Source organism: Trachinotus anak, unplaced genomic scaffold, assembly GCF_046630095.1.
Source record: "Trachinotus anak isolate AG129_WGS33_773 ecotype Australia unplaced genomic scaffold, CSIRO_AGI_Tana_v1 ptg000013l, whole genome shotgun sequence".
NCBI lineage: Eukaryota > Metazoa > Chordata > Actinopteri > Carangiformes > Carangidae > Trachinotus > Trachinotus anak.
Window position 1 is genome coordinate 10,985,437 of NW_027273864.1, and position 21,656 is coordinate 11,007,092.

At 43.0% G+C, this 21,656-nt stretch overlaps 1 protein-coding gene across 5 annotated transcripts in view; it reads right to left on the reverse strand.

Moving 5' to 3' along the window:
* Positions 1 to 21,656, reverse strand: part of plxna1b (plexin A1b) — a 187,373-nt gene that overhangs the window by 53,403 nt on the left and 112,314 nt on the right. For all 5 annotated transcript variants that reach the window (XM_071493107.1, XM_071493105.1, XM_071493106.1 and 2 more), the window contains exon 10: positions 6,961 to 7,161. In XM_071493107.1, coding sequence (XP_071349208.1) covers positions 6,961 to 7,161 — 201 coding nt within the window. The remainder of the gene's footprint in view (positions 1 to 6,960; positions 7,162 to 21,656) is intronic.

The window sequence follows — 21,656 nt, forward strand, 5'->3', positions numbered from 1 at the left end:
TTACTAGACTTCTCCTTGGACAAAAGGCCGATTTTTGGCCATTTGCAGAAACGTCCAAATTTTTCAATATCCTCACTCTTTTCCCCATCTCTGTCAACTCATGCCATTCTTCTGATGGCCATTCTCCCCTCACTCGCTCTCCTGCTCTGTCACACTACCAGTTTTTTTTGCAAGCCATCATCACATATCTGTTCACTCAAACACATTACACAAAACACCTGCAGCACAAAACACCTGCAGCACCACGCCATCTGTGAAGTAGCACGCTCCGATACATGAAACACATGCAACTAAAAGGAGAAATCAAGAGGTTGTCACTAGGAACGATTTCTTATTTCCTCTGGCTGGAGTCTGGATGTCTTTCTCTTGTTTTGCCATGTGGCTATTAATGCTCATGCTGACGGTGTGACAGGTCACATGCTGTGTGCCAGAAGATTTCGAGCAAGATCTATGCGTCAATAGTAATAGAGACATCCCTGATTAATTCCACATAGTTCCTGTCAAGTTCAAGTCCAAGTCATTAAGAAGGGACACCAGCCAAGTGCAGTATTCACACTGACTCCTTACACCTTTATTTTAATCTATGACACTTTACTATAAATGAAGCCACTGTTGCTCCTGATGTGTTCATGTTTCTTTCTGCACAAATCAGTTTTTGTTTTGGGCAATAAATATTGTAATAAAAGCTTCAGATTCTGTCAGTTACAAACCCAAACGTTAAGATTTTTATAAGAAATATTACCTGTTATGTTATATGGAAATGGAAATTGGTTTAATCACCATCACAATCACCAAACATTGACTCAGTTGAAAGGGCTGCAGGTGATCATGCAGAAACTGTGTTTGAGGTGTGCAGTCAACACCGACAACGGATTTATATTTAAAATATCTGCAAATGCTGTAAGACAGAGAGACATGGAGGTAAGCAGAGGTCTCCCCTCTGGTTGAAGCACCACCTCTCCTCTCCTCAAATAGCGAGAGAATCTTGCTATAACAATCACTTTTGCTGCTTCACTTGCCCATCAAACCATCATAAAGAAATAGGAGGTGGAGCACTACTATGAGAGGAAGAAGATGTAAAGGCAGAGTAAAGGTTACAGATTGCAGTTATACAAGGAGAGAGACAGAAATGGGAAAAAGATGATGAAAGTTAGGTGGAGGATGGGGTGGAGAAGCTGGCATATGCTGATAGCTGAGCAGCAATTAATTCTTATTTATCCAGGACAGGGGTGTGGGAGCTCTGCTCGTCACCTGTCAGAGAGGAGGAGAGGCAGTGAGTCAATGACTGGACGGAGATGAAGAGGAAGGTGGAGGCAGGAGAGGAGGAAGAGGGAGAGATGGAGACAGGTAGATGATCCGGGGAAAGAGAATGAATGCTGGAGAATGAAGGAAGGTATAAGAGGAAAAGTGAAGGTAAACAGAAAATACATCAACTAATTAATATACACTGTTATAAATAAATAAGTATATAAATAAATGGTAGGAACCACAAAATGACTTATTATCTGAGATGGACCATTCTCTCAGTTTTTAAGACCCTACTCAAAGGGACACATGAACTACATGAGACAAAACTTTAAACACATGGTGCCCCGAAATCTAAATCTGGTCCGTGCTGTCTGAGGAATCACATGACAGGGGAACAAGGCAATGCAACAACGGATGGTCTTCAATCTGCAGCAATTCACAGTAAATTCAAGTGAATTTCCCATGCTCTTTCAATCCACCCGAGCACTAAACACACACACACACACACACACACACACACACACACACACACACACACACACAGTCTGCAGGCCAATTAAAACAGTGTCAGTGTGTGCTGTGGCTGACTGCAGTGGCAGGTCTAGTGTTTATATCTCATTAAGCTGTGCCAGGCCATGCCAGACCAGGCTGTACCATGCTCTGCTGCGCCTACCCTCCAATGACCAGCGCCAAGACCCTCATTAGTCCCGTTTCTGCCACCTTTAGCTCTGTGTGTGTGTAAATTTATGTACATGTCATAATGCATTTTACAATCAAGTTTCTTTTTATATAATACAGAATTTTTAGTTTTTATATTCAGTTACATCTTTTAATGAATCCACCCATAAACTCCAAGAAGTCAGAGAAAAGGACTTGAGTTTGCATCAGTACTGTGTCTCATCCCTCCCCTCTCTCCCTCTCACACATACACAAACAGGGTGGATGGGTGTGTGACACCATTAGACCAGTGAGGTTTGTGTTAACCACTCTCCCTGAGGACATGTTTGGCCTCTCCTCTAGACCTCTATTTGCTCTGTCCATCTATCCATCTATCTATCTATCTATCTATCCATCTTTCTTGTCTGCCATCCTCCCCTCATTTCCCATCGGAACAGAGCAAATTGTTTGTCCTCTCTCCACAAAAACTCTCTGTAAGGTCTCATTGCACTCTTCCTCTTTTCCTCCCCCTCCTCATCCATCCTTCACACTGCTCCCCTTCTTTCTCCACGTGTCTCTGCCTCCACATTTCCTTTCCTTTCCTCCTTCTTCATTTTCCCCAAAACAATCTTCTCCAAGTCTGTGCAGCTGCTTTCCCTGTTTTCTTCCTTCTGCTGTCTTCCTCTGTGTGTGTGTGTGTGTGTGTGTGTGTGTGTGTGTGTGTGTGTGTGTGTGTGTGTGCTCGTGCACACACCAGAGCGTACGTCTCTGCTGCCCGACTGCAATTCATCATCATTTTATCTGCCTTAATTGGATGCCATCAGGACCCTTGATACTTCCCATCTCTTCTTTAACAAACAGCTGCTCTCTACACACACAGAAGAATAACACAGACACACACCCTATTCTAAACTAGATTTTCTCCTCCTGCCTCTGTGTCTGCCCCCCCCCCCCCTCCACTGGTGAAGGAGTGAGAGAAAGAGGGTGATGGAGTGGCCGAGTGGTTTATCAGACAGAAGGTAATGGTGTAAGGCCCGCGCTGATATTATCTGTCCTCTCATTCCTGCCCTCCAGGGAGAAACAAGAAAGAAGGATAAAGAGGGAGAGTGGAGGGCAAACATGGAGACACCAAAGTACAAATGGACAAAAAGCTCAAAACAGAGGGAGATAAAGGAACAGAGAAAGGAAAAGTCCTGAACAGTTCAATTCTGTTCTCTCAACCTCGGCCTTCGGTCGACACCCAGTAGTGCTCCATCAGCCTTTCTGACCCCAGAGTGTGGTCGTGTGTGTGTGTGTGTGCCAGTATTGCGTGTACATGTGTTTATTTGCTCCCATGAACCCTCTGGCGCTTTGAGCACAACTTCTCAGCCCACAGCTCAGCATCCTTTTGGCCCTTGCACCCTCACCTCTGCCCCTGATTGGCCCACACACACACCAGGAGCTGCCTGGGCCGGGTCAGAAAACCGGAAGGAACCGATGTAGACACCAGCTTGTTGTTTTGGTTGCAGCTGACCAGAGTTAACTGCTACCATAAGGCCTGGCGGATGGCTCCGTATGTGTCAGTGGTAATGTGGGCTTGTTTGGCACTAAGAAATATGGAGAGGACTGCACTTTTTTATTTTATTTATTTTTTATAACAAAATGATCAGTGCTTTTCTCCAATTAACTTGCTATGGGACCTTGGACAATCTGCCATTTCATCAACTTTCACAGGTTCCAAAAAATGTTAAATTATGTTTGGCTGAGTACCCAACTTCAAAAGTGAGACGGGGAAAGTGTGTGATGAACCTTTTCCTTTCACAATATAAACTTTTCACAACAAAGCAACATTTGGAGCTTCAAGCAAGTTTTAAAACGTTTACCCTAAAACTACAATTCTTCAAAGTCTATGGTAGCCTACTTGTTTCATGTCTCTGCTTACATGAGCAAACCTTTTTCAAATAGCGCTCTCTTTCTCATGTCGTATGATACACTTGCTCTTTCCCCTTTGGGGATCAGTTGGTATGCACAGAAACTGTATATAGAAATACCATAGCACCAATCTCTTTCTCCCTTAAGCAGATATGGATAGTCAATACCAAACAAGGTTAGTGTGGAGCTGCTGTTACACTATCATATATCACATATACAGTATGTTATTGACAGCCTCCTGTTAGGGGATACTATATAAGAGTATTGAGTTTTCATGGTCACTGTAAATGGAGTTAAGTATGGGAAGCTGGAGTTTAAACATGATCCGACTGTGGATATCCTGAATACCCTGTGGATAGTTATCTTCTTTTGGATGGTTTGATGACATTGTATGAAAGAAAGGAGCATGAGAATTGGCCGCAGGAGAGACTTTTGAGCTGTTCTCTTCAATATCACTCTCCCTCCAACTTTGCTCCGTTCATCTCACCTGAAATTGTCTACTACGCAACAATTTTCCCCACACTGCCTCGTCTGCTCTAATCTGCATTTTCGCCCTTTTCCACTGCTGTCTGATATTACTACCTCAATTCATGTCCTTTTTCCTAGTCCTTCTTTCCTCACCTCCTGTGTTTATCCCTTTCTCTGTCTTCTCCATCTCGAGGTATCTTGTCCTTTCTCTTTCCATATCCTCTCCTTCATCACTTCATAGGAATTTGTGCCACAGCTCTCTTGCCTCCGCCCTTGTCGTTGTCTGTGTGTGTGTCAGTTTGACACTGGTAAACACTTGTGTGTATCTCAAACACATGGCTAAACTTTAAATTAGCACCGCTGTGTTTATCCCATTGATTAGCAACCCTCCCAACACACACACCCCTTACAGTCTTCCTGCACTAGTATAATGGAAATTTCACACCCAAACATACAAGCACACTCATACACAGCTATCCTGGGATCCATAGCCTTAGGCGTTTTGAAGGATGCACATGTGCACACACGCACAGACACTGATTAACCCCTATCCCCATAGCTGTGTGCCTACAAACAGTGGCAGCAGTGCATACGCAGCATAACAGATGAAGTCTATTTCTACTGCAGAGCCATACATGATTCATTGAGTTGGTGCTGAACACTGTCAAAGTAGGAACAAACATGGAGGGGTGCACATGAAAAGTGGAGATGTGAAGGTCTATAAAAGGATAAACTAATATTTAAGACCCTCATTCTTTTGAAAAACAGCTCCAGAGCTATAATAAGACACTCATCCTAATAATTCATGACACATAATTATACTCATAAGCTCAGGCCTGGATGAATTATGCCTTAATGGTAAGTTCATGCAGATGGCACCTTTTTCATCCACTGAATCTCACTACGGCCTCATGCAGACTCGATGCACGCGCCGCATCGATATCTGACCGCGCAGTCAAGTTGGCACAGCTAATTGCTAACAAGGGCTAAGTGCTGACAGCCCAAGGCTAATTGCTGCTAGCATGTCTGCTTTGTGGACATCAAATGGAGAAAATCTGCTTTGGGCTCGGGCTAGGCTTTGCTGTTGATGAGCACTGGCCTTGCAGCAACAATAAACAGTCAATAAACCGACATCTCTGTGAGGAGACAACCCTATCGCTAGCTAATTAGCGCTGCTTTCACAAACAACCGGCTAGCGTGTGCCAGGACCTGAAGACTGCCCGTCGATAGACAGGATCAAATACTGCGCTAGCTGTCACAGTGGTTATCCAGCAAGCTATACAGCTACGCAGAGACTACTGCTGTTGTGTGCTCTACATTTGTTAATATCTATATGACTGCATAAGCCATATAGATGTGCCAAGGTGTGACATACAGACAGGTGGTAAAGTTCTTCAAGGTGCTAAAGCTCATTAGCCATAGACAACAACTTCTGGATGTTTCTGCTTTATTTCAATCTGTCAAATATTTTCTTCCATGCACGACATATTGCGTTGACAGCTGCTTCACCCTCATCTGAAACAAAATTCACAGCACCAGCTCTCATCTCGTCTCTGTTGTTGCATTGCATTATATCTCAGGATAGAAATGGACAGGGACAGAGGCAAGCAGCAAAAGTGAGAGTATGACAGATGAGGAAGAGGCAGTGAGGAAAGTAGGAGATGGCGGGAAGAAGAAAGTATGACAGACGGAGGGAGGAAAAGAGGCAGAGAGAAAGATGAGCTGTACGGGCAGAGAGAGGAAGGGAGAGGGAGAGGTATAGAGTCAAGGTGTAAACATGATCAATCCGCTCTCAACTAGGTTCAGAGACAGACTTCCTCTTCACATTTTCAGCCTCAGTGAAGCGCGACGCTAGCTACTTCTTATCTGTCACGCTAGTTTGAAGCCTCGCGCACACGCGCACACACACACACACACACGCACACGCACACACACACACACACACACACACATATTTCAACACATATAACAGGCATGGACTCACATGCACAAACTTCTGCCTACCTGCAAATCCTTTACATACCTACACACGCACATTCTTATTAGTAAACATCCATGAGGACACTTTAATCTGGCACACAGCCCTCATCCCTACCGTCCAAAGCCACAAATACATTATAAAAATCATAGAGGTATGGAACAAAACTATGGTTGGATTCGAAGCAGCAATGGTCATCCAATGATTAAAATGATGTATCACACAAACCATGAAAAATCCATAATGATTTAGGACCAAATATAGACTAGGAAAATTCTCCACGCAGTGTAACTTTATTGTGTCAGTGTCTTAATTCAAATGTGAACTCCTGCCGTCAATATCTATTTGCTAACTATCAGTTCAATGTGAGAGATCAGCATTGGGTCATTAATCTAAATAGTGACCAAGCCGGTGTCCAGATCGCGCATGGTGATCTATCAGGACAATGAGCATGTTTGAGTCTAAAGTGGACATTAGTTGTAGGAGGTCATTATTTAAACCCTGACTGAGTCAATGTCCGTACTGGGATCATGATTTAGTTACCTGGCAGTATTTACTGCTTCAAGAGTAATAGTGCTAAATGACTACACTTTAAGCCTAACTAAAATTCAAAGTTTATTTTCTGCCACCCATTTGCTTTGGTTGTTCTCTTTCTTCTCCTATAATGACACTGGAACATCCTTTCATGTCTTACTCACCGCTGTTTTCTGGCACTGGATGGAGCTGCTGTTGAAGCGCAGGGCAGGGACACTGTGAGTTTCCCCCTGGATGTGGAAGACGCACTCGTAGTTCCTCTGTCCTGACTGAGGCTGGGGCAGGTTCTTGGCTGCTAAGGTGATTGGCTTGGTCACCCCGACGGGGATGTAGATCTGGGTTGAGGGAAGGATCTGGGGGCAGTCCTGCAGAGGCAAAAAAAACAAACAAAAAAAAAAAAATCTGAAAAAGAGAAACTCAACATGTTTTCCGCCCAAAGGAGACAGTTATGGAAGAAAGAGAGTGATTTTGTTTAATACAGTCAGAAGAGCAAGAAAACAAGGCAGAAATAACAGTAAGATAAAAGAAGGGGTGATGAAATAAATCACTCGTTGATGAGAGTAAAAAAAAAAAAAAAAACCCTAGCAAGCTGTGGGTTACATATTTTTTACTTCATATCAGATTTGATAAGACACACTCAGCCTACATAGCTGTACTGTGATGCACTGTTCACTTGTGTTATGGGCTTGTGCAACACTCCCACTGGCCTTGCATCACATATAAATGCTGCATGACAACACTTGAGCAAGAGAGCTTTACATTCAAAGTTCAGAAAAGATCATCTACCCAATAAAATTATTGCACAACTACAATGCTGCATTGTTATGGCAGGAGGATGGACTCCAGTGTATTATGTTCATGTGTGGAATAGAGTGATGAGCTCATGAACTTTCTGTTTATGTGTCTGCGAGCACACATCAGTCACTGATATTGGCCAGAGCTGACAGAGAGAGTTTAGATCATCTGGAAAAAGCCCATCCACTGTCTCACACCACTGGAGTAGAAAACCCTGGAGGGGGTGTGAGGGTGTGAGGGTGTGTGTGTGTGTGTGTGTGTGTGTGTGTATGTCTCCGTGCACAGATGTGTTAGACAAATAGGTTTCTTAATGTGCAGTTGGATTAATGTGTGCATGTGTTCACGTTACTGAACTAGAATAAGACAGGGCAGTCCACTGAGTATGCAATGCTTCCTAGATATGCATGTGTGCATGTGCTGGAAGGAATGAAGTCATTACAGTGTTCATGCCATGATTTGGCAGCGATGCAGATCTCGTCAACACTGAGAAAGAGAAAGAGCAGGGGAGAGGGAGGGTGGGTGACACATCTTATACAACATGAGTTAAGGCATGGGTGGAACTAACCCACCCCGTTCCGTACCGTTTGAGCCAAAAGAATAACAAACTAGATCACTGCTGACAAATAACACATTTTACAACCTGGAGACACTGTTAAGTGACTCACAAAACAAGCTGGACTACAAACCGGACTTTTTTTCCCTGTAGGGAAATGTGGGGCTTGAGTGAAAGATTCAAATCAATTATGGACTTCTAAGAAACATTGATTTCATGTAGTCATTTGCCACTGTTAATTACAATTACCGAACCTAAAAAAATAACATCATTCTCCCTCTTGTCCACTCAACTCTACAGAGCAAGAATGTAGAGGAACCTGAAGTTGACAGTGTCTTCCTACCCAGTCAGAGTCACAGGTTAGGACAAACACTCATGTTGACAAGTCAAAAGTGCTTATTCTTGGAAAACATCAACCAGATCCTTGTAAAATATTCACTCCACACAAGGCACCGCAGACCCTCTATGCCACTTCTAGTTGTAGCTTTTCCTTTAAGCAGATAGCTGGCTCCCTGTCAGTGAATTTCTCTTTCCCCTCCTCTACTCTGAGCTGTTGTACATTAGAAGCTACAGTGTGTCCCCAGGGCCTGAACACAATGCCGGAGTTTGTTCATTAGCCTGCTTAGCCCTGGCCTTGTGTGTCTGATCACACACAAACACATGCACAACACATAATGAGAGCGGGGAATACTATAGGAGAAAGGAGCGGGATTCAGAAGACCTGGTGTATAATCAACTAGGAGGAAGGTGGGTGAGGGGAGAAATGGAGGGGTGGCAAAATGGATGGCTCAGAAGGAGGGGGTGAAGGAGGGAATAGTGGGGAAAGAGGGGAAGGAAAAAGGGGGAAATGAAGGATGGTTGGGGTGGAGTGAGGAGAAGAGGAAGCAGGTTTAATTGAGAATACAGCAAAGTGAAACAGGAAAGCCCGATAGCTGTTGGAGTGGGGAAAGGAATCCAAAGGAAAAGACACGAGACAGAGAAAGAAAAGAATAAAAAGTGTGAGAAGACATATTAGACTAGAAATGTGAGGCGACAGAGAAGAAGGCTGGATCCACCGACACCTTTTCTGTCTCTTTATCCATCCCCTGCATCATCCTTCCATCCATCCAGCTTCATCCACACCACGTACCAAAGCCCCCCGACAACATCCTACTTAATTAACTGCCTGGAGCCTCAGACAAGGCTTGAAAATTGATGGAGAGGGAGAGGGAGAGGGGGAGGGAGAGAGAGAGAGAGAGAGAGAGAGAGAGAGAGCGCGAGAGAGAGAGAGAGAGAGAGAGAAGAAAGTAGATTGATTTGCACTTGTGGCTTTTGAAGTCCTGTCTCCGGCAAAAAGGATGCACGTGTCAAAAGCTGAGGGCTCGCATCGTCAGAACTGCCACATGAGCGAAGAAGCTTTCAGCATCCTGCTGCTAAAGCTACCTTGTAGAAGCCAGTGTGCCAGAAGCTAGCATAGCCTGTAGCGCAAGCTGCAGCTAACCAATGTTTTATTCATCCACCTATCGACTTTGTGTCAGCTTGGTTGTCTGCTTGTCGTTTTGTCTGGCAGTCATCTTTCCTTATAGTACCCCTTTACTTCATTCAGTCCTCTGGATTGTCATCTCAGGGTAGAGCTCAGCAAAAACTTGAAACAATTGAGGGTTTAATATCATTGTCTTGTGAGCGACGGGTAGGTATAATTGTGATCTTTAAGAGTTGTGTTCAAGCTCCGGAAACAGGAAACCGATTTTTTTGGAAGACTGTAAGAGAATATATAGAATATATTTAGAAGTTAGAGGTGGCCTGTTAATCAAAACTTCAGCATTTTACAGAAAGGATTTAAGGATCTGACTATAATGGTAATGCAAGCAAACAGGATGTGACCCAGTGCCGGGAGAGTTCATGGCTGACATGTTGCAGGAATTCTGAAATTATACAGCACAAAGACCCTGGTTCTTCAAACACATGCATCCCAGACAGAGTGGCAAGAGTTTTTAAGAAAGGGATGGAAGTAGGAGGGAGGAAAAAGAGGATATAGAGGGAAAGGTAGAGGAACAAAGGGAAAAGTGCTCCGCAGCAAAAAAACTATTTCATCAGTATTTGTGACAGGTGCCAAAACAGTTCAAAGCTGGCATTAGGGCTACAAAGTGCAGAGTACACTGAAACAATATTTCACCGGGGGGATTCGTTTGAAGCTGGAAGAGATCTTTTTTCCTCCTTTCCCCCCTTTTTCCTGACTTCTCAGCTTTCATTTCATCTGTGAAGACGGATGCTGTGGTTTTCTTGGCCAGATGTGACAGTCCATCCGGTTCATTTCAAGGGAGGAAGAGAGAAGCATATGTATGTGTGAGTAGAATGTGTTGCTTGTGTGTGCCTGTGCACGTGCTAAATCTGTGGGATAGGGTCTGTGCTGTAAATGCCTCAGGTATTAGGTGTGCTGATTCAGTTAAATGTCTGATTCAACAGACGACTGAATGGCCTTTCGCCACACACAAATGCACCAGACCAGGACCTCTTATTGCACAGAGCAGCAGCTCACTTCATGATAAAGGTTCACTTTATCTTGCTGTGCTGTAACCAGTAAGATCCATTTATAATAAACGTCACTTGTGCATGTGAAGTGGAAAGGATGCGTGAAGGAATGCACGCCACAGATGGTTTCTCCAAACCAGAACACGGCACAAAAACATCTGCTCAATTTTGATATTTTGATCACCGTCTTTGCATTCTGACATCTTCATAAGCATTTTTAACACCAACAGATGTGGATACTGTAGCAGAAAACTGCTTTCCCAAATTAAAAATTCTTTTTTTTTTTTCTTTTTTCAACGCATACAGTCCATGACAAGTTGGGTAAACAAACATCCACCATCAGCTGTGAAGTAAGCTCATACACCCCGCTTGGATTCCTACCTGTGTTTGCAAGTATGTGTATGTGTGTAAATGTTACAAAGTGTATGTTTATGATGGGCAAACATCCAAGTCTCCAACTTCTGTTCAAAGCCAAGTAGCCAGAGGGCTTGCCTTACCTCTCCGAATTTGTTTTCCCTCAAAGGCCGCTGTTGCCTAAGGCTAGTGCCACGGCTCCTGTTCATTAACAGTAAACATACATATAATTATATAGATTATTAAGCTTTATTGTATATATTACTTCACTGAAAATTCCCTACACGTGGAATACGAGAAAATAGGATTACCTGAAGTTGATACATATTTCATACATTTTTTATTTGATTAAAAAGTATCTCTCTATTTTCTAGAGACATAAAGCAAAACCGTCATTTACTAACAGTAGTATTCTTACAGTTGTACAATGCTTGACCTAAATTTTTTGATATCTTATTTGCAACGCCCAGATGCCAGTTTTGACTGAACGTTGCTACGAGCTTTCTCTAAGCAGAGCAGCTGTCGTTCTAGGTCAAGCCATGTGCTAGAATATTCCTAACTTCATTTTCCATGCACTCTGATGTTTGCCACACCACCTCCTTCCACCCCAAAATGGAAGAAAATAAATCAATCAATAAAAAATAAAACAAGTGTTTGGCGGGTGGATGAGATAATCTTTACTCGTAGGTGAGCAAAACACCTTTTAACATCCGCCAAGAGCAGATAATGAGACTGTCGGCAGGCAAGTGTGTGCATGTGTGTGTGCATGTGTGTGTTTGTGTGTGTGTGTGTGTGTGTGTGTGTGTGTGTGTGTGTGTGTGTGTGTGTGTGTGTGTGTGTGTGTGTGTGTGTGTGTGTGTGTGTGTTCATGTAGATATGTAGAAGGTGAGAGATTAAAATCAAGACATAGATGAGGTGGGGTGGAGGGAAAATGGGGGGTGGGAGGATGAAGACGAAAGTGAGAGCATGTCGCTATATAAATAAATAAATCTATTAAAAAGCCAAAAGAGTTCTGAAGGCTTTGGCATAGCCTGACAAGATATAAATTAATAAAACTCCAAAAACACTGCGCATATGTAATGAGGCGGGTGTCTGGTCGTTTTTTAAAATCCCCCCCGCACCCCCCATCTCTCTCTCCCACCCCCCCTTACCCTCTAAGTCCATCCATAATTAATTAGCTGCCTCTGTGATGTGTGGACTATAGATCAGGGAGGAGAAAAAATAACATGCTAAATAATGAAGTAAAGCGATACGGAGAGCCTGGGGGAGAGATGAGATGGCATGGATGGCCACAGAGGAGCAAGTGGGGCACACTGTTACAAATAAGAGGGACAGTGTGTGTGTGTGTGTGTGTGTGTGTGTGTCACAGGGGCCTGAAAGAGGGCTATATGAAGAGTGTTGAATGCTCCCCCACCGCCTGTCTACATGCCCCCCAGGCTTTGTGACAGAGGTCTCAAATAGGAAACCACAGAGCCGTCTGCAACCTTGAACTAAAGGGGCCCATCTATGGCTCCTTGCAATCCACTATACATTAATATCCTATTATAATACATAGCACTGAGTGGATCCTTTTATTCAAAGCAACATATATGACATGTTGTATCACATGTTCTGGCTGTGAAACTCCAGTGGGAATGAAACATCTAACCTTTGTAATGACTGTCACCCTCTTCCAGGGAACTGATAAATAATGCTGAGCAATAAAACAATAAACACACAATAATGTAAAATACAATCAATATAATACAGTTTTTGCAGCAGAAGTGCACTGATGTCTGTAAGCAATGGGCAGGTGGCAGCGCAAAAAATAAAAACACATACAAACATAGAAACCAAAACCAAAAAACTTAATCTCCTTCCATCAGCCATTTGTTTGTCCTTATGGACTTGAAGTGCAAATACATACAAACTGCAGAGAAGAGTCGGGTGGGGAGGAAAACTAAAGCTTAAGTGTAAGGGGAGGTGACAGCCAACTCATCTGGTGAAATAATGTGAAAATGTTCAAAGTCTACTAAATATGATGGTACATCTGAGAGTATCTATGGTAAAATATATATTTTTTAAATTTAGGGTGTTTTTTTACAGCACAAATGTTTTTCCTGGTAAATGGTTTTTCAGTTCAAGATTATGAATTCATAGTTGTATTGCAGCCTATATTTGCTCTATTTGTTTGTTTTAATTAACTTCAATAATTTAACTGTGTTTTAACTGAATAATAATAATGAGAATAATTTCAACAAGGCATATGACTGTTTGAATCTTTATTTTAGCATAAATCGTGGCAAATATTGTTTGTTAGGATGGAAACATCTTCAACCATATTGTTAATGGAGACCTGCCTCCAAATTATTCCTTAATTAGTGTAAGGCATGTAATACCATGTCGTGACATGTCATACATCATATTGTCATAGGCCACCTAGTCCCTATTTCACTCATCTGCTATGTACCACCTGGCCAGCAGCCATGTGTTTGTTTTTATGTGTGTGTGTGTGTGTGTGTGTGTGTGTGTGTGTGTGTGTGTGTGTGTGTGTGTGTGTGTGTGTGTGTGTGTGTGTGTGTGTGTACGAACTTCTTTGGGACTCGTACCAGCCACAAGAATGAGAGGAGCGAGATAAAAAAAGCCTACCAATTATATCACTGGTAATAGAGATTAGAGGGAGTGTATGTAGGTGTGTGTTGATGTAAAATATGGGTTAAAATCTACAAGCTATTGTACACACATTACAGCCTTGTGATATGTAACAAATGGTGTACAACTGTCATTAAAAGTGAATACTATCTGTCTCTAGTTGAGCTGCAGGGTGTGGTACATACATGGAAGCATGTATGTGCGTGTGAGAGAAAGAGTGTGAGTGTGTGAGTGCAAAGTTGAGGCAGGCTCATTAGCAGGCAGAAACCAGAAAGATGTTCTGTGACCAACCAGACACTTACTCTGGGGGAGGAAAGGAGACAGAGGAAGGAGAGACAGGGAGAGAGGGTGAAGGAGAGAGTGGAACAACTTAATAAGGCAGCAACATGTAGAACAGTGCAGGAGCGAGGGAAGCGGAGGAAGAAAAGGGACTTTGAACCTTGAAAGGGACTGTGAGATTGTCCGCCCACGCCCTTCGTTTCCTAGCAGAGTGGTGATGCAGGGAGGAAGAGATGGAGAGAGAGAGAGAGGGACAGAGAGATGTGGAGTAAATGGGAGAAGTGAGGGAGCGCAGAGGAAAGCAGGAGCACATAAAGGAGAGTTTGAATTAGAGCAAGATACAGGAGAACATGTGACATGAATGTTATTTAGGGCGGTTTATCAAAGTCACACAGAGCATGAGCTTAACTGCTACCTCCATATATGTTCCTCTTCTACATACATACAGTCTCGCTCTCTGTGCTTTGATTTACCACCCAGGCACATACATGTTGATTTCATCTCCTAATCCCTTATCCTTGACTTACAAGCAAACTGCCAAACCTACACAGTTTATCCCCTCGTCACAGACGGCACAGTATGTTATAAAACAATAAATAGCAAGAGCGTATGAATAATTTTTGAGAGTGGGTCTTTTTTTTTCTGCTTATGGATTTTCATAGAGTAGAGGGGAGGAGGGGATGCCTGGCACCCTGTTATCATTCTAACCCAGATATGTCAGTAGCGATCAAACCTTGTGCTTTTCAGCTTTTCAAAGACAAACCTTGATTTCAGAGGTAGATACACTCTCCTGCCTGCTGCCAATGTCTCTTCTCTGCAGACAGTGCCATGTTTCAGCACCATGATATAGGAAAATTGCCATTTCTTTACCAAAAAGATTTGGGCAGACCAAAATGACTGATAGACACGTTAAGTATGCACTTTTGCATGTGGATAATGTCTCCGCAACCACGTTCACACGATTCACCATTTTACCTGCTCCCCAGTGTTAACACTGACTTCTGCTACTAAGAAAACAAACCAAAGAGAAGAACTCAAGTTTCACTTTCTCCAGGCTGCAAACAATGATCTGTGCTACAATCTATCCAACTGTGCTGAGCATTAGGCACCATTCACACTGAAAATATGTTTTTCTTTGTCAGGTGTCTAAATCACCTGCTTATGACAAACTGTGCTGAACCAAAGCTACAATACATACGCTTCCAGCAGAAGCTTCTGTGCCAAAATGTACTTCAAGTACAGGTTATAGGACACAATATTAGTTTTTAAAAGTCAGTACTGATGAATCCATACAATTCATACATTATAGAAATAAGACTATTCGTGGCATTTACCTATTGTATTGTATTGTATTGTTTTTTTACTCAGGTTATTACCAAATGATCAGTGACAAGTAACAACGCCGTATAACAGCCACTCGGAGGCAAATATTCTACAGAAAAGAAAAATTAATAAATTACTTCTCTCTCTGGATATCTGAGGTGCTTTGCATTTTAAAATAATGCTAAGCTCTTACATGGTGAGAAAAATAAACCAATTTTACGGTTTTAAGGCATTAAATTCAAACTGCATAAGAACTCGGTGATACCCAGCACTCTACTGGGACTGGAGTCCATGTCCTTGTCTCTGAGGTTTGTATGTGGTGTGTTGCTGACCACCTTGGCTTTACATGGCGGTGCAACTGTGTCAGTAAAATGGAGGTTGGAATAAAAATCAGTGCTGGTCACTTTAGTAAAACAGCGTAGTGAGAAGACAGACATTTAGCTGGTCTTGTGAGACTGGACGACGCAGCACGCTACAGGATTTTTGTTTGACTCTCCCTCTCTTTCTCTACGCCTCTCCAGCCCAGCAGGTGGTCGATGTTTCTCAGTCACACTCTTCTCTCCGTCTCTGCTCTCCCTGCACCTTTGAGTTTGTTTTTACTTCAGCTCGCTTTGCAGTGTTATTCATCTGTCTCCAACTGCCGTCATTTCTTTCTCTCAGTGACTCGGCATTTATCTCTTCCTCCCTCCGACACACACACTGAGGGTTGATGGTGAAAATGCAATATTCATCTGTGTTCACCATTAAGCGGGCTGACTGTGAGGGCTGCGGAAATGAAGATTTAATACAGCCTGAATAATTAAACCACCGGGACCTGTGACTGACACATAGACACACACTCGCCCAGGCACAAACACTGAGACACACTCATGCATGGCCCACAAACCACAGTGCATCTATCATGTCATCATATTCCTGTGTGTGTGCCTGCGCGTGTTTGTGTGAATCTTTACTACACATTTGCTCTTCATTAAGCTTCCACTGATTGTGTATTCATCGCTGCAGCCGGCATGTTGGCATAGCTGAGGCGATACTCGCTGCATCAGTGGGCCTTGCCTGGTGGCAGAGGATTACACCAAGGAGAGAATAACCTAGCAGCCATGTTATACCTAACACCTGTGCTTGCCAGGGAGGAGCTAAACTGACTGCTTTACATTTTCTCAATGTCATATGAAGCTTAAAACTTTTCAACCAATTAGACCAAGAAAGTGTCCTTCAAATCTACATAAACGTAACACTTAAAGCAAGCTGCATTTGCTAAACTCCACCCTCTTTGGCGACTACAACTTTTGCCGTCCTTGTGTGTTTGTCTACTAAGCATACTTCTTAGGGTATAACAGGCTGCTCTCTCCACAGTGTCTCCCAGCCAGGGCGACCCACCCTCCCTGCCTTCTGTTGGTGAGGGATTGATGCATGATGTGAGGATGTTTCAAGAGTAAGTGAGCGAATTTTAGGGAGAGCTTCTGAAAAAACATGAGGAAGAGCTGGAGGAGAGGAGAGAAGAAAAGATAAGCTGTGGAATGGTGAGGCTAAAAATAGCCACAGAGAGAAGGAGAGATGAAACATCTGCATGTATATGTGACAGACCATGCGTGTGTGTTCGCCTTTGAACACATCTATGTTCACAACAACAACAGCATCCAGGGGCAAGCTCTAAATCTCCCTTGCCTTAACTCTTACTGATACATACAATATGATTGTGTGGGCAGTACATGCATACACATAGTGCTGCAATGTGACTGAGGGGCTGAATTACATTACCAGTACTCAAAAAATGCTTACACCTCCTCAATTCACTGCATTGTTCTCCATTAACAAATTAGAGGGATGTACGAGAGTTTGCCAAAACACCTGATACAATCCCACACTGATTTCCCTGAGGTGGAAATGTGATTATTGTCTCTTGGACAGGCGTCTGAGAAGTTTCCTGTGAAGGTTCAGAAAAAAGGAGGGAGGGCTGGAGGGCCGTCAGAAGCGGTTTGAAAAGCTGAAGGAGGTGCACCACTACCAAACCAAACCAAGGGTTAAACGCTGGCCGGTCACGGTCCAACTAAGATCCATCTGGCAAAGAAGACATGTGGTTACTTCACCCTGTCGCCTCCACTTCCTCTCCATGTTCCCTCTTTTTCTCTCTCTCTGTTAACTTCAACCATGGAGCGCATTTGGAAAATAAATTGCGTCAGTCTGAATGTAATCTGCCGCTTGTTACTGCCAGAATTTCTGTACTTGCCTCCCTGCCCTTGTCTTTGTTTCTTTCTTTATTTTTTTTTTCCTTTGCTCCTCTCTCTCTGTTTACATCTGGTCTCAATTACGGCACCTCTGTCCGTCTTTGGTTTGTCTACAGTGAAGTACATGCACCACTGGAAGGGCTGCATTCTTTTGTGGCTCTGCATGGGGGTATTACATCCCACCTCCACCCATTTTCTCATTTTTTTATTCCCTCTTCCCAACATTGTTTATATTTTAATTAAATATGGCCTCGGCACATCTCTTTTTAATTTTAGGCTTAAAAAAAAACATGTGTGGTTGTGTTCATGTGAGTCCAGCTCTGAGCTACATAGGTGAAGAGAGGAAATAACTTGACTAATAAATAGAGAGAGGAGCAAACATGGAAAAGCAATAGTTTGCAATGGGAAAGGGAGGCTGTGTATGGTTATAAATGAGGCACGGGTAGAAAGAGGAACAGAGTCCAGAAATGGAGTCTGTGGATCATGACAGTGGGCAGAAAAACAGCAAGTCACACTGCCGAAACATGATTTGGTTGAAGGCACCGCGTGGGTGGAGAAAGGAGGAAAAAATAAAGGATGATGATGAGGGGTGAAGACAGATATTACAGATAAAAGACACTGAGAGGGAAAGAGAAAAAAGGAAAGGGGTGGATATTATTCAACCACTTGCCCACTCCGACCCCCCTCCTCACCCACATGCCCCCCGCAGCCCTGTGCTGCTGGTTGTGCTTTGTCCTGATAAGAACCAGTGACAGTCTTACACACACAAGCTAAAGCAGTATAGACACAAACACACATATATCCATGCACACAGCGAGGCCCCTCAAGCGGCCTTGGCCTACAATCTGTGGGATGTCCTTCTCTGGAGTGTGTGTGTGTGTGGGTGTGGGTTGTGTGTTCGTGTGTGTTCTGCTCAGTGTCTGAGTACCAGCCAGGGTAAACACAGTGTGCCAGAATGTCACGGTCCAGGGCCTTCACACCTCCATCACAAATAACCCTGTCAGCCATAGAGAGCAAGTGTGTGTGTGTGTGTGTGTGTGTGTGTGTGTGTGTGTGTGTGTGTGTGTGTGTGTGTGTGTGTGTGTGTGTGTGTGTGTGTGTGTGTGTGTGTGTGTGTGAGAGAAAGGGAGAGAGCGAGAAAGAAAGAGTAAGCATGTGTGTCTGTGACTGTTTAAGAATGTGTGGGTAGGCTATATGCTATGAGTGCATGTGCTTGGTTAAGGGTGTGTGAGAGAAAGACAGGGCTTCAGAAAATATATTCACGTGTGTATTTATGCTTTGTTCAGAGTGTAGTCTATATGGAGCCTCTCTAGTTAATGCAGTGTCTAGGGACAATGTGTCACACACACACAAGATTTCATATGAGTAATTGGCAACAGACAGGAGAGCTTGAGATTGCGTGAATGTGTCTAGTACCATAACAACTGCAGTGATGCTTTGATACACAAACATCCTCATCTGTACTGTGTGCCTGCAGTATGTGTACTGTTGAGGGTTTTAAAGGAATAGTTCGACATTTTGGAGGGACACTTTTTTTTAGATGAGAAGATTGATAGCACTGTCATGCTCAGACTATTTCTTGGCCAGGACCTTCCTGGCATCTCAAATGGTTGCCTAGCAACAACTCCAAGCTAAGACATAGTCCAGCATGTAACCCCCCTGAACAGTGAATTGTATTTTTACCCCTTTTTTGAACAGATTAAACAAATGGGATCTGATATGTTAGATATGTGACATGTTCACTAGCGGGCCTTAGAGGTGATGGTAAACAGGCTCGCTGTTTCTCCCCAGCTTTCAGTCTTTGTGCTAAGCTAAGCTACAGAGTTACTGTGCAGACAGAGATATCCTTATCTAACTCGTTGCCAATAAGCATATTTCATGCACCACACAAGGAGGAGGAAGAGGAAGTAGGTGGAAGAGAGTGAAGGGAACGAGGAGGAGGGTGACATCATTTTAGCCCATCGTGCATCCAATGTATAGAGGGGACAGAAGGAGGACAAGGAGCGGAAGGTGTTGAATTTATTAATGAGGATACAGTTGATACAGACATGGAGGACACATCAAAAATAAATGTAGAAGTGGAAAGTGATAGAGAAGCTACTGTGACTGATTAGATTAATAAAAACAGGTTGCCAGTGATCACTGTTGTGCATTTAGACTAGAATTGTTTACCTCTGCCACTCAGACTAGTTTCAGGTTACATCCCTGTTTATCTAGAATGACATAAAATATTGACCACTTCTGTGAAATTTAGTCATAATTCCGGTGCAAATTCTTGAGTTATGGCTACAACTGTGTTTTGTGACCTTGACCTCTGACCACCACAATGTAATCAGTTCATCCTTGAGTCCAAGTGAATTTTTGTGTCAACTTTGAAGAAATTCCCCTCAAAGATTACTGTTACTGAGCCATCACATTCACAAGAATGGGACAGATGGACGGACAAACAATAGGAAAACATGCTGCCTCCGGCCCTGGCGGTCGCTGGCGCGGAGGCATGATAAAGTGTAAGACAGTGTGATGTCTATAATGGCTACATCCTGACAGAAAGTCAGAGTTTGGACATAAACGAAAACCATATAACCACATTTGGAAGAAACACATGGAATATCAATATGTTGTATGTGATGCCCATCAGTCTTGCATTTTCCTCAATCTGGATCTAAACCCAAAACAAACAATATTGCGATTGTTCAAATAAGGCTTAAAGCAAAGAATAAGACAGATGGAAATGAGAGGGATGGAAGGAGAAAGGCCGCTAGAGAGTTTAAAAGGCAGCACTGTACCCACAAATCTCAATCAAGTTAACCGCCGCCTTGATTGCTCAAGTGAGACTGAGCCTTGCTTTGCAGCAAAACAAACACGTAAGCATGTCTTAACATAGCTGAGCCCAACCACCCCGAACCTTGCCTGGCACTCATCAAGGCTTTGGCTCAGAATAGAGTTTCCTCTCCAGGGGTGTGGAAGGAGAAAGGAAAGAGGAGGAGGAGTAAGAAGGTATAAAAGTGAAGGGGGGAATAGGTATTCCAGTTCCTTAAAAAAGGCAAAGGATACAAAGAAAGAGAGAGGGAAGTTTTACTATGCAAGTACAGGAAAAATACAGCCAGGAGACTTTCCATCCTTCTTTCACTCCAACCTTCTCCCTTTGCAGCTTTTTTTTGTTTTTATAATAAAGTAACTTACTCCTCTCCTGCAATTTTCCGCCCGGTCGCTCCTTAATTCGAGAATTTGTTTGTTGTGCCATTGGAGGCATTGTTGATTCATGCATATTTGATTTGGAAATGTCACTCATTATATTTATTTCCTCTCTGCTTACCCGGTCTATCCATTTCTTTCCCTCTCTTTCTTCTCTCTCTCTTGGCAAAGTCTGTTCACAAAAACAAACAACACTTTTACTCCTTGGCTGGCTTGTTTAATACACTCTTTGTTGAATTTTCTTTCTTTTAACTTGTCTTTTTTTTTTTTTTGCCTGACATTCACAGAAAACGTATTCCATACAATGTAATTCGGTCGAACAAATTGCAGATGGATGAGATAGTGCTGCTTGTGTGAGAGGGAGAACATAAAATAAAGGAGGAGAAAAAGCATCCTCATTGGCAACACATCGGTCCTCTGGGTTGCCATGGCAACACAAGATTCACATACTGTCAGAAGAGAGCGAAACACTTGAAGAGGAAAAAGAAAGAGGAACTAATTTAAGGATAGAGAGGAATAAATGTTTGATGTTCAACTATCAGATATTAAGTACATTAATGATGACACTGAGGTGTATTGATTTCTTATTCATTGTTAAGGTTTTAGCATTTCTGTCAGGTCAGTAAAGAAATGGGAGAATAATGATTTGAGGAGCACCCACCTCTCAACTCTGTGCGAAAAGTTCTATTTGGCCTTTAGTCTGAAAATGAGTCTTATCCTACCCTGTCTGCGTTTATCTGCAGGAGAGAGCAGCAAAGGTCTGAGTGAAATGTCTGCTATCAGGAGAGCCAGTTTCTCTTTTACATTAAACACTGCTGTTTGCATTCAGGGTCTAGCAAAAAAAAAGGGGATCATCTCATGTCTAAATTAAGGGATGTGAGCATATGTGAACACATATAGAAGTCCCTGATGGCATCGCAAAGCATTCTCACTACACTCACAGATAAAGAGGCAAAACCAAAAGGTGTTAAGGTAGAGAGGTATATTTCCT